The sequence below is a fragment of the Streptopelia decaocto genome (genome assembly GCF_964273445.1).
Source record: "Streptopelia decaocto genome assembly, chromosome: 16".
NCBI classification, from domain to species: Eukaryota; Metazoa; Chordata; class Aves; order Columbiformes; family Columbidae; genus Streptopelia; species Streptopelia decaocto.
Genome location: NC_138671.1, coordinates 3174021 through 3191405, shown reverse-complemented (window position 1 = coordinate 3191405; position 17385 = coordinate 3174021). Strand labels below are relative to the sequence as shown.

Here is a 17385-nt window from a genome sequence, read left to right as displayed (position 1 = left end):
CTGCAAAAATAAACCTGCTGCTGCTGCTTGCGCTGTTACGAGGAACGACGATAACTTAGAATCTTTAACAAAAGATGCTGGTTAATGCACTGTAACCTTTATATGCAACTGTATGTTTTAGCTTGGTAATACTATGCAGTTAATGCCGTGAAAGATCATAATTGGACATGTAATCGTGGAGGTTAAAATAGCACACTGACAGACATGTTAAAGCTATTCCTGGCGCTGCTGCTTCTAATTTGGGAAGTAAGCTCTATTTTTGGACGTGTGGTCAGTATCATCAGAGTGGTGAATTCAGACTAATCTTTGAGGCACTTTATGAACAGAATTTAGTTACCATTTCATTTTGAAGAGGTGTCTAGTTCTTTTTATGTAAATGTTGTGCGGGACTATTATTATTTTCCTTTAGTCTTTCATGCCGTTTCTGTTAACGATGTGAGCATCTGTTGAGTGAGAAGTTTGGATTTATTATTCCCAAATGTAATCCTGAAGTTGTGGTGAATGTAAAATTCCCGTTGGCACTAACAGGAGCTGTTTGCATCTGCATGAGTAGCAGTGTAAACACAAATGTGGATGTTGCCTGCAATGACAGTAATATATATTATAATTCCGTAATTTCAAACAACTGTCCAGCCTTCTTTTCGACTCAAATGCTTAGCTTACTAGCTTTCTAGTCACTCTGGCGTTTTGTTTCCTGGACAAGTAATACATATAATTAAGCGTTATTTCTGCTTGTGTGGAGCACATCTATATCATGAAATAAATCCTTTCACTCTTGGAAGTGTCAATGCCAGTGTCTGTTTGGCCAGCGACCTGATCCAGCGCTAGAAAGCATTAGGAAAGTTTTCTGTTACCCGGAGCCTGTAAATTCCTGGCCTCAAACAATCGTTCCTATATCCTGCACTTTACAGCGTAAGTGAATAAAAGCCCTTTTAAAGGCGCAGGAGCTGAGCACGAGGAGGTTCAGCTATATTTGGAAACGCCAGAGCCGGCTTTCTGCGGGCATGAATGGATCTTCCTGAGCATGTTTGTGTTACTGAGAGCTTGTTGGTTGCTGTGGGTTTTTTTCCCCCTTTCTGTGAAGAGGAGGCCCTTTGTGTCTATGTCGGATATTTGAATTTACCCTTCCCATGTTTAATTTTTAGCATGTAAACATTACAACCTTTTTTGAGCTCATGCACAGCATTTCTTAGATGATGGGAGACAAGTTAACACTAGACAAGAGCAAGTCATAATTCCTTTCCATCCAAGACTTGTCTTCCCAAGAAGCCATGGATCCACCCCAGCTTTCAGACTTGATTTTCCTGTTAAAGGTGAAGGAAAACTGGCTATAATTGATGTAGCTGCGTGTTGAGGTGAAGCTCATAGCTGCTGGTTTGTGTTGCAGTGCTGGGAGAGGGGCTGGCCCAGGGCGATGGATCTTTCCGTGCCGTGCTCTGCTGCTTGCATCTTAACGGGAACCTGCAAATTGTGTCTAATGTTCTTTCCAAATCACTGATGGGTGAATCACTGGTAAGTGGGTTTGCTGCAATCTCTATACCTTAAAAAGCAGTTTTGCATTTCCTTTTTTTAGAATGTGAACTTCTGAACGTATAACTGGCAGGTTGCAACAAGAATGATTTGTATGGAAAAGACAAATATATGTATACGGGCACACGTATATAATCAGGGTGTTTACTTAGGTTGTTGCATTACCACTGTTTCAGAGTAGTTATGATTTTGGGAAGTTTTTGTCGTTGTTGGGTCTGAATCTTCAGGGAATGTGAAAGAATTTGCATACTTGTGCAATTGAATAGAATAATGTAAATCTCAAACTTTTGCTTACTTTTTGTAGGCGCTTCAGGAAGTTTAACCATTAAAGCAGCAACATTTTCATAGGACTTTTAAATAACTGCCCCACAATAAGTTTCAAGACACCATGAAAAGACTTTCAGGGGGAAAAAAAGAGCCTTGCAAAGCTTTGCAAGGTGTGAATTCCGAGTTCTGTTTTACCCGTGAAATGTCAAAACATGTAAAGATGCTTTTAACCCCTTACATATAAGTATTATATGTTCTGAGTCTTATGTGACTACTCATGTAGCATAGTGTCCTTTTGATTGCTGTAATCTAGATTAAATAGCATGCAATTCATCACCCCGAACTGCTGGTGATGCTAAAGCCAGCAATAGGGTCATAGAGCAGAGCAGAGCAGCTCCGGTCAGCCCGGGAGGAACGTGGAGGTGCCATCAGAGGCTGCTGCGGGAGAGCCTGGTACCTGGAAATTGGATCATGGCTCCCATATCTTAGTGCTTAACTTAATCAGTGGCTCATTTTTGTTTGTCTGTCTGGTCCATATCCTGAATTCCCTTCACCACCCCCCCGCCATTGGCTATTTTTACATAAAGAGAAGGTTTTGCTCTTTGTTTAGCTGGTGTTTTCTAATGAGGAAAAATAAAAAGAAAAAAGCTTTCATTGAAAAAATCCTGATAAGGTCAAAGGAAATGTCCTTTCAGAAAAAAATGAGTGAAATAGCCAATAGCTCCTTATGGCAGGAAATATACAGTGCCCTTGTTTTGAGCGGTTGTTGTGCAGATAAAGGTAGTTTCATAGATAATTCCTGAGCGTTTTCCCAAAGCAGGATTTAAAAGGGTTTTACAAGCTTTAAGTTGTTAGACACAGTTGTTTTCAGTAGGAATATTAAAACCAGCAACTGATTTATTGACTTCTGCCGTTGTCTGAGAGGAGAAATGAAACCAAGTTTTAGAATGAATTTTTTGGAGAGCTGGAATCCACTCCGTTTCCTCCCCAGTGAATTAAGACAACAATTCTGGGTAAATGTTAATGCTCTAATATGTTGAAGCTCAACAGGTTCGATTTACAGCCTTTCTGCTGAAAGAAGTGAAAAATCAGTTTGAAAAAAGCCTAAATGTGAGAATTCATGAGTGCGTAAGTTTTCAGCAGAGAGAGTAATTGCTGCTGCTCAGTAGCACAGGCAGAATGGGGAGAATTCTAACAGATGTAGTAGCACTTAATTAAATTTCTCCAAGAGATTATTGAAATAAAAACCACAGGTCTGGCTTGCTTTAATCAAAGTTTTGGCTTGGCTGAGTGTGAAATTGTTACACTTAGCTATATTCCAGATCAATTCAATTTTGAAATTTTTTTTATTTAAGAATCACAGGATCACAGAATGTCAGGGGTTGGAAGGGCCCTGGAAAGCTCACCCAGCGCAATCCCCCCATGGAGCAGGAACACCCAGATGAGGTTACACAGGAAGGTGTCCAGGCGGGTTGGAATGTCTGCAGAGAAGGAGACTCCACAACCCCCCTGGGCAGCCTGGGCCAGGCTCTGCCACCCTCACTGAGAAGTAGTTCCTTCTCATATTGAAGTGGAACCTCTTGTGTTCCAGTTTGAACCCATTACCCCTTGTCCTATCATTGGTTGTCACCGAGAAGAGCCTGGCTCCATCCTCCTGACACTCACCCTTTATCTATCTGTAAACATGAATGAGGTCCCCCCTCAGTCTCCTCTTGTCCAGCTCCAGAGCCCCAGCTCCCTCAGCCTTTCCTCACACGGGAGATGCTCCACTCCCTTCAGCATCTTTGTTGCCCTGCGCTGGACTCTCTCCAGCAGTTCCCTGTCCTGCTGGAACTGAGGGGCCACAACTGGACACAAGATTCCAGGTGTGGTCTCCCCAGGGCAGAGCAGAGGGGCAGGAGAACCTCTCTGACCTACTGACCACCCCCTTCTAACCCACCCCAGGTACCATTGGCTTCCTGGCCACAAGGGCCCAGTGCTGGCTCATGGTCACCCTGCTGTCCCCAGGACCCCCAGGTCCCTTTCCCCTACACTGCTCTCTAATAGGTCATTCCCCAACTTATGCTGGAACCTGGGGTTGTTCCTGCCCAGATTCAAGACTCTACACTTGCCCTTGTTCTATTTCATTAAATGTTTCCCTGCCCAGCTCTCCAGCCTGTCCAGGTCTCTGATGGCAGCACAGCCTCTGGCGTGTCAGCCACTCCTCCCAGCTTGGTGTCATCAGCAAACTTGCTGACAGTCACTCTGTTCCCTCGTCCAAATCATTGATGAATATATTGAATAATACCGGCCCCAGTACTGCCCCCTGAGGCACTGCACTGGATACAGGCCTCAACTGGACTCCGCCCCAGTTGTACTTGAATATGCAGTTATTTTTAGGTACGTGGCTAATCTTTGCTTTTTAGTGAAAACTCCAAATATTACATAGACTTTCTCCAGCAGTGCAGGAGGAGTTATGAAACTGTAGAAGTTAGCAATCTGTAAAGCAGATCCTTAAGAAGAAACTAATCCATCACTGCAACAGCAATTCAGCATATGGCTCATGTGTGGTGCTTTCCAGCAGCCGCTCACAAAGTGCTCTGTGCTCTTTTTTCCCCCACTCTCCCACATTGTCCTGCATTGGGACTTGCTGTAAGTCCAGTGCTGGTTTTGGCCAGCGTAATATGCCCATTTTCACCATAATATTTGCTCATTGTTACATAGTACCTCATTTAAAATAATGCACTGTAAGTGAAACTCATTTTTCCTTCTTGCCCTTCTCCTGGGTGCTGTTGCAGGGGGAAATGAACTTTGTTGCTGTGGTTTAATGCAAGTGAAGTTTTATGTGTTTGATGTATTAATGTTCTTTCTCCCCCCAGAACGGGATGGTAACTAAAGATCTGACACGACTGAAAACACTTCTTGCTGAAACAGAGGTAATAATGAGCACAGTATTGGGGAAATAACGAGCAGTTTTCGTGTGTCCCAGGAGGTGTGGGCTCACCGTGAACAAACTGCTTCAAACGTGCTTGTTTCCAGTGGTTTGTCGCTTCTTCCCACCTGCCCGTTCAGGAACCTTTGATCACAACCTTGCGTGACGTATGAGAAAACAGAAAAAGGTGCTAATAGGTTGTTGACTCTCTTGAAGAATTCAAAGCATTTAGATATTTTATTTATTGATTTATTGATTGCATTTTTCTCAGTAATCATTCTGAAGTAATAAACATGACTTAAGATATTGGTCAACAAATATAAATGTCCTCTCAGTCACCCTTTCTTGTGTATGAATTTAATACGTCACGTCTGTTGATTGAATTGCCACTCGTTTTGTTTCTTCGTATGCTTTGTGGTTGATCTGGGCTTGATTTTTAATGTAGATTCAAAGCTGAAAGACACTTCAGTATAGTTTAGGCTTTTGGCCTTTCAGAAACCTTACTGGAGCCCACAGTAAAATGATCACAGGGTAGAATTTGGCCTTGTAAAATCTCTCAAATTTTCCTCTAACAACGAGTGGACTCAGCATTCCTGTCAGAATTCCTTTGATCAGCGTCTGCAATCCGGTTAATATGAAATTCCTGTTTGTGACTGGAAGTGATTTCAGACTCCTGATTAATATTTTTGTATTTGTTGTTCTAAAACACGTTTTGACAGCAAAGAAGTTCTTGGTGAAATTTTTTGCGCTCCCTTATAACTGTTGGTTTTTTTATATAATTGTAGGCAGCTGGTAAAGTACCATCGGGATATCATGTAGAAGATTTAGAAGAAGGTAGGTAACTCTGTTCTTCATTTTGCGGTGGGAAGACGTGGATTCTGCTGAATGCTCAGCACTGCCTTGTGGTCAAAAAGCAGAAAGTGGGCATGACCACGGTGATGAGCCCTGGGGACCAAGGTGGAATTACCCCATCACTCACTGGGTTTGGAGGCAGAAGTTTCTATTTATTGATCAGAGTGCTTTATTAGAACCTACTCCATTCTGCAAACTGTTTGTAACTTGCCCTTATAGCCTTTAGACCTTTGTTTTAAATGAATTTGTTAGGGATTGAAGATTAATTTTTGGTGGATAATTTTGCTTGTGTACAAATGCACTTTGGGTTGAGGTTTAAAGATAAGGTTCCCTGGACCGTTAGTACTCAACTCAAAACCACTGGCCCATTAGAAAGTAACGTAAGTTTTGACTCCTCTGCAGGGTCCCGGGACGGTTGGCAGTTCCGCCCCCCGCCCCGGGGAGTCACGAGCAGTGAAGAATACACGCTATGTAAAAGGTAAAGTTATTGCTTTATATCAACGTTCTCCGAGGGATCATAACGTGTCTTCTCTTATTTAGCTGCTGATTAAGAGGTCAGGAAAACTAAGGTACTTGTTACAACGGGCGTTGATTCGCTCACAGATTTTTGGAAGAGTCAGTTTATCCGGAAGCACTTCAGCTTATAAAAGGGAATAACTAGCTCCATTTTCATAGGAGGGTGGTTTGAAGATCATTTTTCTAGTGACAGGTACATACATAGGTGTCCATATTAAATTCAAATATAGTTAAGTTGACGGAGTTGTTGTAAACTTAATGTCTTGACAGAGATCAGCCTGCCTGGCTTTATTTATCATAAATGTGATGCTTACATTTACTTTTTATATTCTGCTTATGCAAAACAAACACATCAGCCTGGCGTTTATTCTGTATATCCAATACTTTCTTAATACCTTCAGAATCTACCCTTCTTCCCCCTTTATTCTTCATTTTGTCATCTATATAAGTGCTTCAGTTTTGAAGAGATAAAGGCGCAGCTACTGCCCCGCTTTATAATTTTAATAGAAAGTTTAAATATAAAAAATAGTTCTCAAGTTATACAGGCATTTGCCCAGACTTGCAATAAAGTCTGAAAACTAGAATGCTTAAATTGTATACCAGTATTTGGAGTGTCATGTGCCAATGCATCAAAATTAATGATATTAAATGAAACGTGTGCTTAAACAAATCCTTAACCTCTACAAAAGTAGCTCCTTTTAGACCCATAGACCCTTTACAAAGAAGGGGATTAATCCTTTGCCTTGCAAGGTGATTTCTGTGGAGTGTATTTAGTAGGAAGGACCATGTGATGTCACTGTTGCTTCAGGAAAAACTGCTGGATGAGTCTTCATCAGCTCATACTGTAGCTATGGGAAGAAGTTTGCTATATCATCTTTTTGCCCTGATTTACAGTGTTTTATTCATATTAATACAGTGCCTAGTTGTTTCAGGGATAATCCACGATCTCATTGTGTTAATTGCTGTGAAAACACTTGATTCTTCTTTGAAACTGGAAATTTCTTAAGAAGACTTGTGTCCCCTTTTGTTTCAAAGAAAGTTGATAGGCTTTTCTGGACCTTGCAGTAAGAAAGGCTGCTGCCTGTCCTATGAAATGCTGTGCAGCTGTATATATATCCAAATCAGTTCACGTGGACTAAAGTGCCTTAGAAGAATGTCCTGGCTTCAAAAAGTAAAGTTTTGATGAGTTTCTTTTTCTAATTGGACACAGAGAAGTTCAACGCACAATTGTTTTTCCTGTTGTATGCAGGTTTTTAGAGCAAGGGATCTGCAGGTACGGCGCGCAGTGCACTTCAGCGCATTCCCAGGAGGAGCTGACAGAATGGCAGAAGCGCTACGCCTCCCGCCTGATCCGCCTGAAACAGCAGAAGGAAAACAAACAGTGTTCGGGCAGTTATATGGAAACCTTGATTGAGAAATGGATGAACTCATTATCTCCTGAGAAAGTGGTAAGGAAAATACACTACTTCCCTATGTGTTCATATTTAAAACTAACAGATGAGCCTGATTTTGGCCTTTACTATTAGAGCTGGTCGAATTACTCCTTACCAAGAAATGGTCCAACCAGTTTGCTCCCCTTATTTAAAACTAACTGATGAGCCTGGTTTTGGCCCTTACTATTAGAGCTGGTCAAATTACTCCTTACCAAGAAATGGTCCAACCAGTTTGCTCCCCTTATTTAAAACTAACAGATGAGCCTGGTTTTGGCCCTTACTTTTAGAGCTGGTTGAATTATTCCTTACCAAGAAATCTGTTGTTTGTTAACATCTGGAAGAGTGGAGTCTCTGCAAAACACATTAATGAGTAGAAAGCCTGATTGTAGTTTCCTGGTGTCTCTAATGGTCTCATTGCCGTCAGTGGGATCTGGGGTCTCCTGGAAGTGCTGTCTTTGGGCCTCGTTGTGTCAGGTTCTTCTTTCCAAATGAAATCATATTCTACTTTAAACATTTAATATTAGGTTGGTTTTTGAAAATCAAGCCCCATGGTTAATTGTCCTGCAATGATTACGTTCTTTGATGTGGTAGATGTGCCTTCTTGTGTCTCTGAACTAGCACGTATTTTCATTACTTCTTACACAGGACTTAGATCAATCCTGCACAGTCTCGCAAACCATTGTTTCCACTTCCTGTTTCCAAAATACTCCCTTTTCCTGAGTGTTTTTATTTGGATACTATTTGTAGAAGTTTAATGTTAACTTCTCTTTCTTTTTATCTAGCTTAGTGAATGTGTAGAAGGAGTGAGAGTAGAACATAATCCTGAGCTATCGGTAACTGTCACCACCAAAAAGTCTCATCAGACATGGACGTTTGCTCTCACTTGCAAGGTAGGACTACTTATCTTTTAAAAGTGAGTCAGTAAGAACCAGAATGCAGCCCATAACCTTTTGCCATTAAGATTTCAATTGCATAACTCTTCTTAAAATAGAGAGGCTTCCTCGCACCATCCCCTCTCTCTCTTTTCCCAGCAGCTCTGGCGATTCTGTATCAACTGCCCAGATTGCTGGAAAGTGGGCAGGACTTGTACCTGCTCTGTGAAGCTGAGAGTTCTTATAAGCTCTTATTATCTGATTGCAAGTGAAGATATTCCTGAAATAAATTCAATTTTCAGTCATTTCAACCTTTGCATTTCTTTTATAGCCTGCAAGAATGCTGTATCGAGTGGCATTGCTTTATGATGCCCATCGTCCACATTTTAGTATCGTTGCAATATCTGCTGGAGACAGCACTACCCAGGTATCACAAGAAGTTCCAGAAAACTGTCAGGAATGGATAGGAGGAAAGATGGTCCAGAATGGACTAGATCACTATGTATACAAAGTCAGTATAGCCTTTAACACAGAAATCTTTGGAACTTTTCGCCAAACTGTTGTGTTTGATTTTGGATTAGAACCGGTCCTCATGCAACGAGTAATGATTGATGCTGCTTCAACTGAAGGTAATGTATTAACATTTTTCTTTGGAATAGTGGAAATCTTTCATGCTCTTTCCTTTTCACATTTCTGGGCAGAACAACTTGTGTATTAACAGCTAGTGAACGTCTTTTACTGTATGGTATGTTCATCATGTGTACAAGTATATATAGTGGACGAAAGCTTCAGATGGTCTAAATAAGGCAGATAATTGGAGTATGACTGTTACTCTGTGTTGGGGCACGGCTCCTAAATCTTATCAAAACGCTAGGAATTTCTGGTTTGGTGCGTGTCTGAAGGCAGCACTGCAAGTTGAAGTATGCTTATGTTTTTATAATCCTTCATGTATTGATGAAAATGTTAAACGTGTAGAAAAAGGTCAGTAGAGAGATTATGTGTTTCTGTATAAGAATAGACCTGGTAATTCATTAATGAATTAAAACAGACTATATGAGAAGTTTGTGTGTGTTTGTTTTTTCCCTTGCAATAACTGACTAGGGTTGTCAAAGGCAGGAGGCAAAGCATAGGCTTGTAACTCAATAAATTGCTGTTGATGTGAATTTTGAACAGGTGAAGAAAGTGTAGCTGTATTTTTGTGTGTGTGTTCCAGTAAATACCAAACAACTACATGTTGCTGTAAAGCTTGTATTTTGTTTATGAAATTGATCTGTGCCTCTCAGTTCAAACCTGAAATAGCTCCATTATCAGAAATGTGTCAACAAATGGGAAGATGTTTGAAGAAGTGCCAGAGAGAAGGAAGCACTTTGATTCATGGTAAAAGATTATGAGTGCTGAATATAGGTCACTCTGTCACTTGGCAGCAAACAAAGGGGTGGGATAGAGTATGGTAATTTTTAATGAAAATCTGAGAGATGCAGACACCAAAGAAACAGAATTGTAGCACTGGGATGTAAACAGGAAGAAGAAGAGAAAGAAAAAAGAAGGAAAAAAGATGAAACTAAGAAAACAGCAGTTTTCTATTCCTGGCCTTTATCTTCATACAACAGGTTAATATTTGCAACATTAACAAAAAGCAACTGCAAATAGCAAATACCAAAGATCATGAACTGTTCTTTCCAGATGACCCAAGTACTCGTAGCCAAGAGCAGGAAGACTACAAGTTGGAATGTCTCTTGAATCAGAGAATATTGCATTGTGAGCCAGAAACTGTGCTTAGAAGGAAGGCCGCCGGCTTTTCAGGAGCTGTGAAATGATCCCCATGGAACAGTGTGGGGAACCACAGCTTCCGAAGATGTTCTGTTTGTGGAGAATGGGTGTCCTTTTATTGTAAACCTGTTTAAGATCAAGAAGACCGAGCCATAACTTATTTGCAAATAAGTCAGAGTTACTGTCAGACCAGTCTATGGTCTTGTTGGCTTAAACTACCAACTAAGCCAAGTGATACAAGAAACAGGCAGTTCAGGTCCACGTGGAAGCGCTGGGTGAATTGAGGTAGCAGTCTCTGGCATGAGTTACTGGTATTTCCTTTGCACATGTTGCTTGTCTGTGTTGTTCTACTTTTGGTCTGCATGGATTGGGGTCTCATGGAAGTGCTTTTCCAACAGAAAGCTGCCCGACGTCTCTACATTTGCATGTGATTCAGGGCCCTGTCTAGGGTTCTAGGCAGGAAAGAAAGGTCAGCATTAACATATTTTAATGGAAGAGCCTCTGTTATGCATTGAGAAATCTGAATTTGTTATGGAAAAATAGAACTAAGAGAAGTTTCTATGCACTGCATGTGCAACCTGTGCCAGGACTGGTTAAGTCAGGCCTCTCTAGTCCTGGGAGTTGTCTTCCCAGCAAACAAGGACTTAATCCCAGCATAATTCCTGAGATTTTGTGATCTGAAGTATGGTTAGATACCAGGGAAAGCTTCATCTATGATTTCGAACACAGAAACCACACAAACACGCATTTTTTCTTGCCGTACAACTGTAGCTTGTAACACGGTTCAGGCTTGAGGTAGATATTTGACTTTGTCTTAGTGAACACGTGCTGATGAGATTAGCGAGCAAAACAAGCTGTGTTCCTGTAGTCATAGCCAAGCTGAACTGAGGTTTCTTCTGCTGAAAAGCTGTTTTTCTGCTATTTAGAATAGAGGCAGTCAAGATGATGTCAAGCATTTGACTTGAATTTGAAACTGTCTTTTTCACACATTTCCCAGCGTTGGTGTGATATCCTGGATACCTATCTTAAATCTTCCTCAGAGATAATACATTAAGATATCATAGCTTCCCTATAAATGCCAAATACTTTCAGCTCTGCAATTTAGCTGCAGTTCTGTTGGCTGATGCATTGTTGTCATAGTGGTTTTGTGGTGGTAATGGATGGATTTTGTGTGGCTCCAGACAGTGCTTGGCCTTCTGTATCTCATTTAAGCTATGTGGTCCCTGAAATTGGGGTATACTGAAAAATCAATTTCCTTTTCATTTTCTAACTTTATCTCATGTTAGTTTACATTAGGTTGTGCCTGGCAACTGCCTCTATAATGCAGCTCTGCAGAATACACATCTTACAGTATTGCACAATTTTTTTAAAGCCCTTCACCATGTTGCAAATTTAACGATTTCTTACGAGCTAGCTTATCAACTTGTATTTATTACCTTCTTAATTTTATAGTCTATATTTTAAGGTTCTTCCCTACTTGATATTTTTGAAATGAGATGAAAGCAGTTAGGCTTTGAAAGCATATTGTGATGCCAAGGCCTCCAAAGTTGCTTGCAATTATTAAAAGCCCATTCCTTGTTCGTCTGTATTCATTCTATTTGCTATCCGTAGAATATTGTATTTTCTGGTATTGTTTCGTAGCCTGCTTATTCTCTCTGTACACCTGAAAAGTAGGGATGGTAGTTACTGGCAGTGAACTTAGTAAAGCTGTTGTAGGCAGAGGAGACTCACCCACATTTAATTGGTTATCTCTAATGGGGTTATTTTAAATAGGGTTTGGGTTTTTTTAAATAAAAACCAGACACATATGGAACTTGAACTTATTTCCTTTCCTGCTTATGTATCTACGTCCAGATCTTGAATACCTGATGCACGCACGGCAACAGCTCCTAACCACAGCTAAGCGTTGGGATTCCACTTCTAAGACTATTGTCGAATTTGAGCCTAATGAAACTACTGAATTGGAGAAGAGCCTTCTTACCAGATACCAAATCCCTCTCTCTGCTGACCAGCTATTCACACAATCTGTCCTGGACAAATCATTGACCAAGACCAACTATCAGTCACGGCTACACGACCTCCTTTATATAGAGGAAATAGCACAGTATAAGGAAGTCAGCAAGTAAGTGATACCTTTAGGAAAAACACTTCTTAGGTATTTCTTGCTGTTCTATTAAAATGAGGATGCAACTTTTTTCATTAACGCTACATGATTATGATACTCAGTCTTCCCGTTTCTTGGAAATGAAGTTGAATGTGAATCTGGAAATAGAAACTTTTGATAAAGGTCACTGGCGCTCAACAAATGTGATTTACTGATAACTTATTTAAACAAAATTGTGTGTATCAGTCTATGCTTACAGTTGGAGGCACAAAACAGCTCTTGTACAATGTTTTCTTAACGTCTGGATAATAATTATTTTTGTTTATAGTTTTTTTGCTCTTGATACAAAAAGATATTAATAGTAGGAATCCTATGTTGTTCCTTGGTGAAAGTGAATTATAGCAAAGTAATATATGAAATCTTTGTATAAAAGGCCTTGGGGGAGTGTAAACCAATTTTTTTTTCTTGAGACAAAGGTTGAATTGTGGGTGGATCAAAATCTGGTCTCATGATGGTGTGGCAGCTGACTTTATTATATTTATTCTCTAAACAGGCTGAAAACCAACTTGTGAATAAAAGGCAGACAGTATGCCTTTTTTTGCTTGTTTTGTTCTGTAGTATCTTTAGGTATTATGTACATTTTACCCAACTGGATTAGCTGCATGAATAGAGTTAGGAAAAATATAAGAGTTTCCTATGGCTTCTCCAAGGGGAAGTCGTGCTTGACCAACCTCATTGACTTTTATGAGGACATAACAAGATGGATGGATGATGGCAGAGCGGTGGACGTGATCTACCTTGACTTGAGTCATTTGACAGAGTCTCCCACAGCATCCTCACAGCTGAACTGAGGGAGTGCGGTCTGGATGAGCAGGTAGTGAGGTGACTGCGAACTGGCTGAAGGGAAGAAGCCAGAGAGTCGTGGTCAATGGGCAGAGTCCAGTTGAGGCCTGTATCCAGTGCAGTGCCTCAGGGGGCAGTACTGGGGCCGGGATTATTCAATATATTCATTGATGATTTGGCCGAGGGAATAGAGTGACTGTCAGCAGGTTTGCTGGTGACACCAAGCTGGGAGGAGTGGTGACACTGGAAGCTGTGCTGCCATCAGAGACCTGGACAGGCTGGAGAGTTGGGCAGGGAAAAATTTAATTAAATAGGACAAGGGCAAGCGTAGAGTCTTGAATCTGGAACAACCCCAGGTTCCAGTATAAGTTGGGGAATGACCTATTAGAGAGCAGCGTAGGGGAAAGGGACCTGGGGGTCCTGGGGACAGCAGGGTGACCATGAGCCAGCACTGGGCCCTTGTGGCCAGGAAGCCAATGGGACCTGGGGTGGGTTAGAAGGGGGTGGTCAGTAGGTCAGAGAGGTTCTCCTGCCCCTCTGCTCTGCCCTGGGGAGACCCACCTGGAATCTTGTGTCCAGTTGTGGCCCCTCAGTTCCAGCAGGACAGGGAACTGCTGGAGAGAGTCCAGCGCAGGGCAACCAAGATGCTGAAGGGAGTGGAGCATCTCCCGTGTGAGGAAAGGCTGAGGGAGCTGGGGCTCTGGAGCTGGACAAGAGGACACTGAGGGGTGACCTCATTCATGTTTACAGATAGATAAAGGGTGAGTGTCAGGAGGATGGAGCCAGGCTCTTCTCGGTGACAACCAAACAGCAGGCTTTTCTGTAGCTCGTTTTGTTAACATTGCGCTTTAGGCTGGGATTTTGCGGAGTTTAGGAGAAACCGTGAGGTTTAGTTTGTTCCAATGGTGTCAGCATGACAGGATGAACCTGCCAAGTGAGGAATGGATGGAAGAAACAACTCTGGATTTTTCAAACCTGATCCTTAGGGGATTTTGCAGTTTACCAGTTTGCCAGAAGGTGTCAGTTTACTCAACAGAAAATTGCTTGATAATCTCTGATCTTCAGATTCGCTTTAGCACAGCAGGTCCAGTTTAGTCACTTAGAAAGACATGAACTTGCGCCTTGTTTCAGAATGGCAGTAATACTGTTTTCCAGTGCATTCTGATAAATCTGAATTTGTGAATGAGCTGAGGCACATTCAGTAGCATAGGGATTCAACTTTATAGAAGTTTTAAGAAAATAAATTAACGGTAGCATGTGATTGTATCTTAGTAATACCGCTGAGCTCTTGGTTACCATGTTAAATGTTTTATATAGTATTTTAACCATCATCTGAATGAGATATGAGTTGGTTTAGTTGTGGGTTTGAGCGATTGCTTTAACTGGAGCTTGTGCGGTAACATTTGTGTTGCTGATGAACTGAACAAATCACGGTCAGGAAGAAAACATCTCTTGCTTTTTGAGGGTGCAGGAATGTGAAATTCGGATCTGACTTAATGCCCGTGTTATGTAAAGAAGCAACTACTGCCACAAGGGGGCAAACTTGGAGCTTTTGTGCAAGACTCATGATTTATGATATGAAAAAAATATATATTTGCTTGGTTTGGTACGTGTTTAATTGCCAAGCAAGCTAAAATGTTGGGTTTTATTGTTACGGGCTGATGATTATTGATGCTACAGGGCTTAAACAATAAATTACCAGTTTATTAGGTGAAATAAAAAATTGTAAGAAGAACAGATCAGATAAACCCAGTATAAGGATAAAAAGTATTATGAGAAAATGAGATTTTTTTTCCCGAGAGTTTTTCCTTCATTTGTGAGAAAAATGGGGTTTTGCTTTTTTTTTTTTTCTGTGATTTGTTGCGAATTCAGGAAAAAGCTGCTGCTGAGAACTGAATATTGTTCACGTGACAGACCTTTCCCACTTCTGTTCGTTCTAAAAAAAGGTTGAAGCAATCTGTTTATAGGAGGAGATCAGCGTGTATTGGTGAGGGGTCAACAGAATGCGCTAATAAGTCACTTTAATGTGTTATGCATGTGACTTCTAGAAAATGGTCACTATAAAGAACGAATTTGTTATGTGTCTGATTATAGGAGGAACTGGCTGCTAATAGGAATTGTGTGGATAGATGGTTTATATGGCTGAGCCTGTGAGGCCGTTCCCTTATTTCCATTAAAATTATCTCATTTTAATGCCTACATTCTGATTTTATTTTTTTTTTGGAGGCATTTTAATCAGTCCCTCTGCATTATAGGTATAATACCATTTACCTGTTAAGATGTAGATTACTGTCTTTGATGTGCAGCTTGGAAAAGATACATGAAATAAATAGGAATCTCCCTCTGTTCTTCGCCTGCATGGCTCTCCTTGAATGCCTGATATACGCTTACAAGCTATTTAAATAGAAATTTTTAGTTCCTTGGGACATGCACAGCAACTCTAATTCACCCTAAACTCATTTTTATCGCAGAAAACGTGGGGTTTGATTCTCTCTTGTGCAGGTTCATTTAAGCTCCTTAGACCTCGGTTCTTTTGAATAGATGTTTCGTGGGCTATAACCAAAAGCAAATGTCTAAACATTTGACGGGGAAGGGCCAGTTTGGCCATATGTGTTTACGGTCCAAATTTATACGTTCAAAATGCAGGGCAGTGTGAATACATGAAATTCCTGAATCCCAGAGCATTTTCCACACTGACTCCGTGCTTTCCCACCCAGGTTCAACATTAAAGTGCAATTGCAGATTGTAGCAAGCTTCATGCTCACCGGTGTTTCTGGAGGTGCAAAGTACGCCCAAAACGGACAACTTTTTGGCCGCTTTAAGCTCACTGAAACGCTTTCGGAAGACACTTTAGCTGGACGGCTGGTGATGACCAAAGTCAATGCTGTTTATTTATTGCCTGTCACTAAAGAGAAGTCAGCACAGATCCAAGGAACCAAAGAGAAGGTTTATGAAGCAGCTATCGAGGAGAAAACGAAGGATTATATCTTCTTGAGGGTATCCAGGGAATGCTGTGAGGAACTGAACCTTCGGGCAGACTGTGAAATGCAGGTGAGTGTGAGCGGAAGCGGTTTCGGGATGAGAGTTGTTGGCGTTGTGGCTGGTTTGGCTTCCCCCAAAATAATTGCTTGAAGATATGAAAAGGAATTTGGTTATTCATTGTCAGACACAGAAAGCAGAGCACAGATGAGTATTTCGTATAGGTGAAATATATCCTATGTATGTATGAGTCTTATTATTTGGAAAAGAAATTAAAATTTTAGAAGGGTCACAGAGTAAAAATGCATTTTAATGAATTTAATTTCTGGCAAAATTCTTCTAAGGTGATTGGGAACTGCTTGCGGATTTTTGCTTGTGTATCTCATGGTTTTCAGAGTGCGATTTGTAAGCTGCCTTGGACATTGTTTTTTACATCACTGGTTCAGATATTACACAAAGCCCTTTCTCTCTCTATGGACTTGCAAAGGGAAGCTTTGTGTTAGTTTTATTTTCCTGCAGGTGGCTGTTTGTGAATAGTTCAGGGGTTTCCTTCCACCAGACCTACCCACCCTCACCCCTCTCATTCTAAAACTTCTCTCCAGTGTAATCTCTCTGATGTGGCTTCCATCGTTCTGTCCATTATAGCTGTTCTCACCAGACACCTCAGGAACCTTCTCTTAATTAACTCCAATGAGGGAGTTTTCTATTCCTGTGGTGTTTCTGCGAAAAAAAATATAGATATATAGATAGATATATCTGCTGCTCTTGACATAGCCAGCTAGAACTCAGTCTTTGATAACCGGCATCTTAGATTCTTTATTTTGTGTCTTCCCATTCGTTTTGTATCTTCTCATTCTTTTTGTAATTGTGGGTTAGTTTTTAATAAGGTCTGCTGAGGTTTTGAATGGGCCTTGTGCTGCTTTCTGAGCCTGTATCAGAACAAAAGGAATATTGTCCTTCAGTGGAAAGGTCTTCAGCTTACGGTATTTCCTTGGTGATGATGAGGGTTGGTAGATGGAAGGTGGATAAATACTTGTATTATACATGTCCCGTGTTTCAGAATGCTAATACTTGCCTCCATGGCTTTCACTCCCCTGACGCTTATACCCAAGACAGATATTTATCCGTCTCTGAGGCATTTGGTCACAAAATGAGGACTTATCGCATTTTCGCTGGGGAAAATTGTGTTGGCAGAAGGTCATGCTTTTGTTTACTCTGCAGTTAACATGAAATGGGTGAAACAAGATGGTGCAGTAGGTTTAAATGCCTGTAATGGAAGACAAAGCTCAAGTGAAGTTAAAACTCCTC

The 17385-nt window shown here is 41.0% G+C and overlaps 1 protein-coding gene across 7 annotated transcripts in view; it reads left to right on the top strand.

Annotated features, from left to right (window-relative positions):
• Positions 1 to 17385, top strand: part of HELZ (helicase with zinc finger) — a 73288-nt gene that overhangs the window by 19020 nt on the left and 36883 nt on the right. For 5 of the 7 annotated variants that reach the window (XM_082066924.1, XM_082066926.1, XM_082066922.1 and 2 more), the window contains 9 exons: positions 1388 to 1512; positions 4656 to 4712; positions 5494 to 5542; positions 5963 to 6038; positions 7326 to 7524; positions 8292 to 8399; positions 8713 to 9010; positions 12006 to 12273; positions 15816 to 16149. In XM_082066924.1, coding sequence (XP_081923050.1) covers positions 1388 to 1512; positions 4656 to 4712; positions 5494 to 5542; positions 5963 to 6038; positions 7326 to 7524; positions 8292 to 8399; positions 8713 to 9010; positions 12006 to 12273; positions 15816 to 16149 — 1514 coding nt within the window. The remainder of the gene's footprint in view (positions 1 to 1387; positions 1513 to 4655; positions 4713 to 5493; positions 5543 to 5962; positions 6039 to 7325; positions 7525 to 8291; positions 8400 to 8712; positions 9011 to 12005; positions 12274 to 15815; positions 16150 to 17385) is intronic. The other 2 variants (XM_082066927.1, XM_082066925.1) reach the window with 1 other exon arrangement.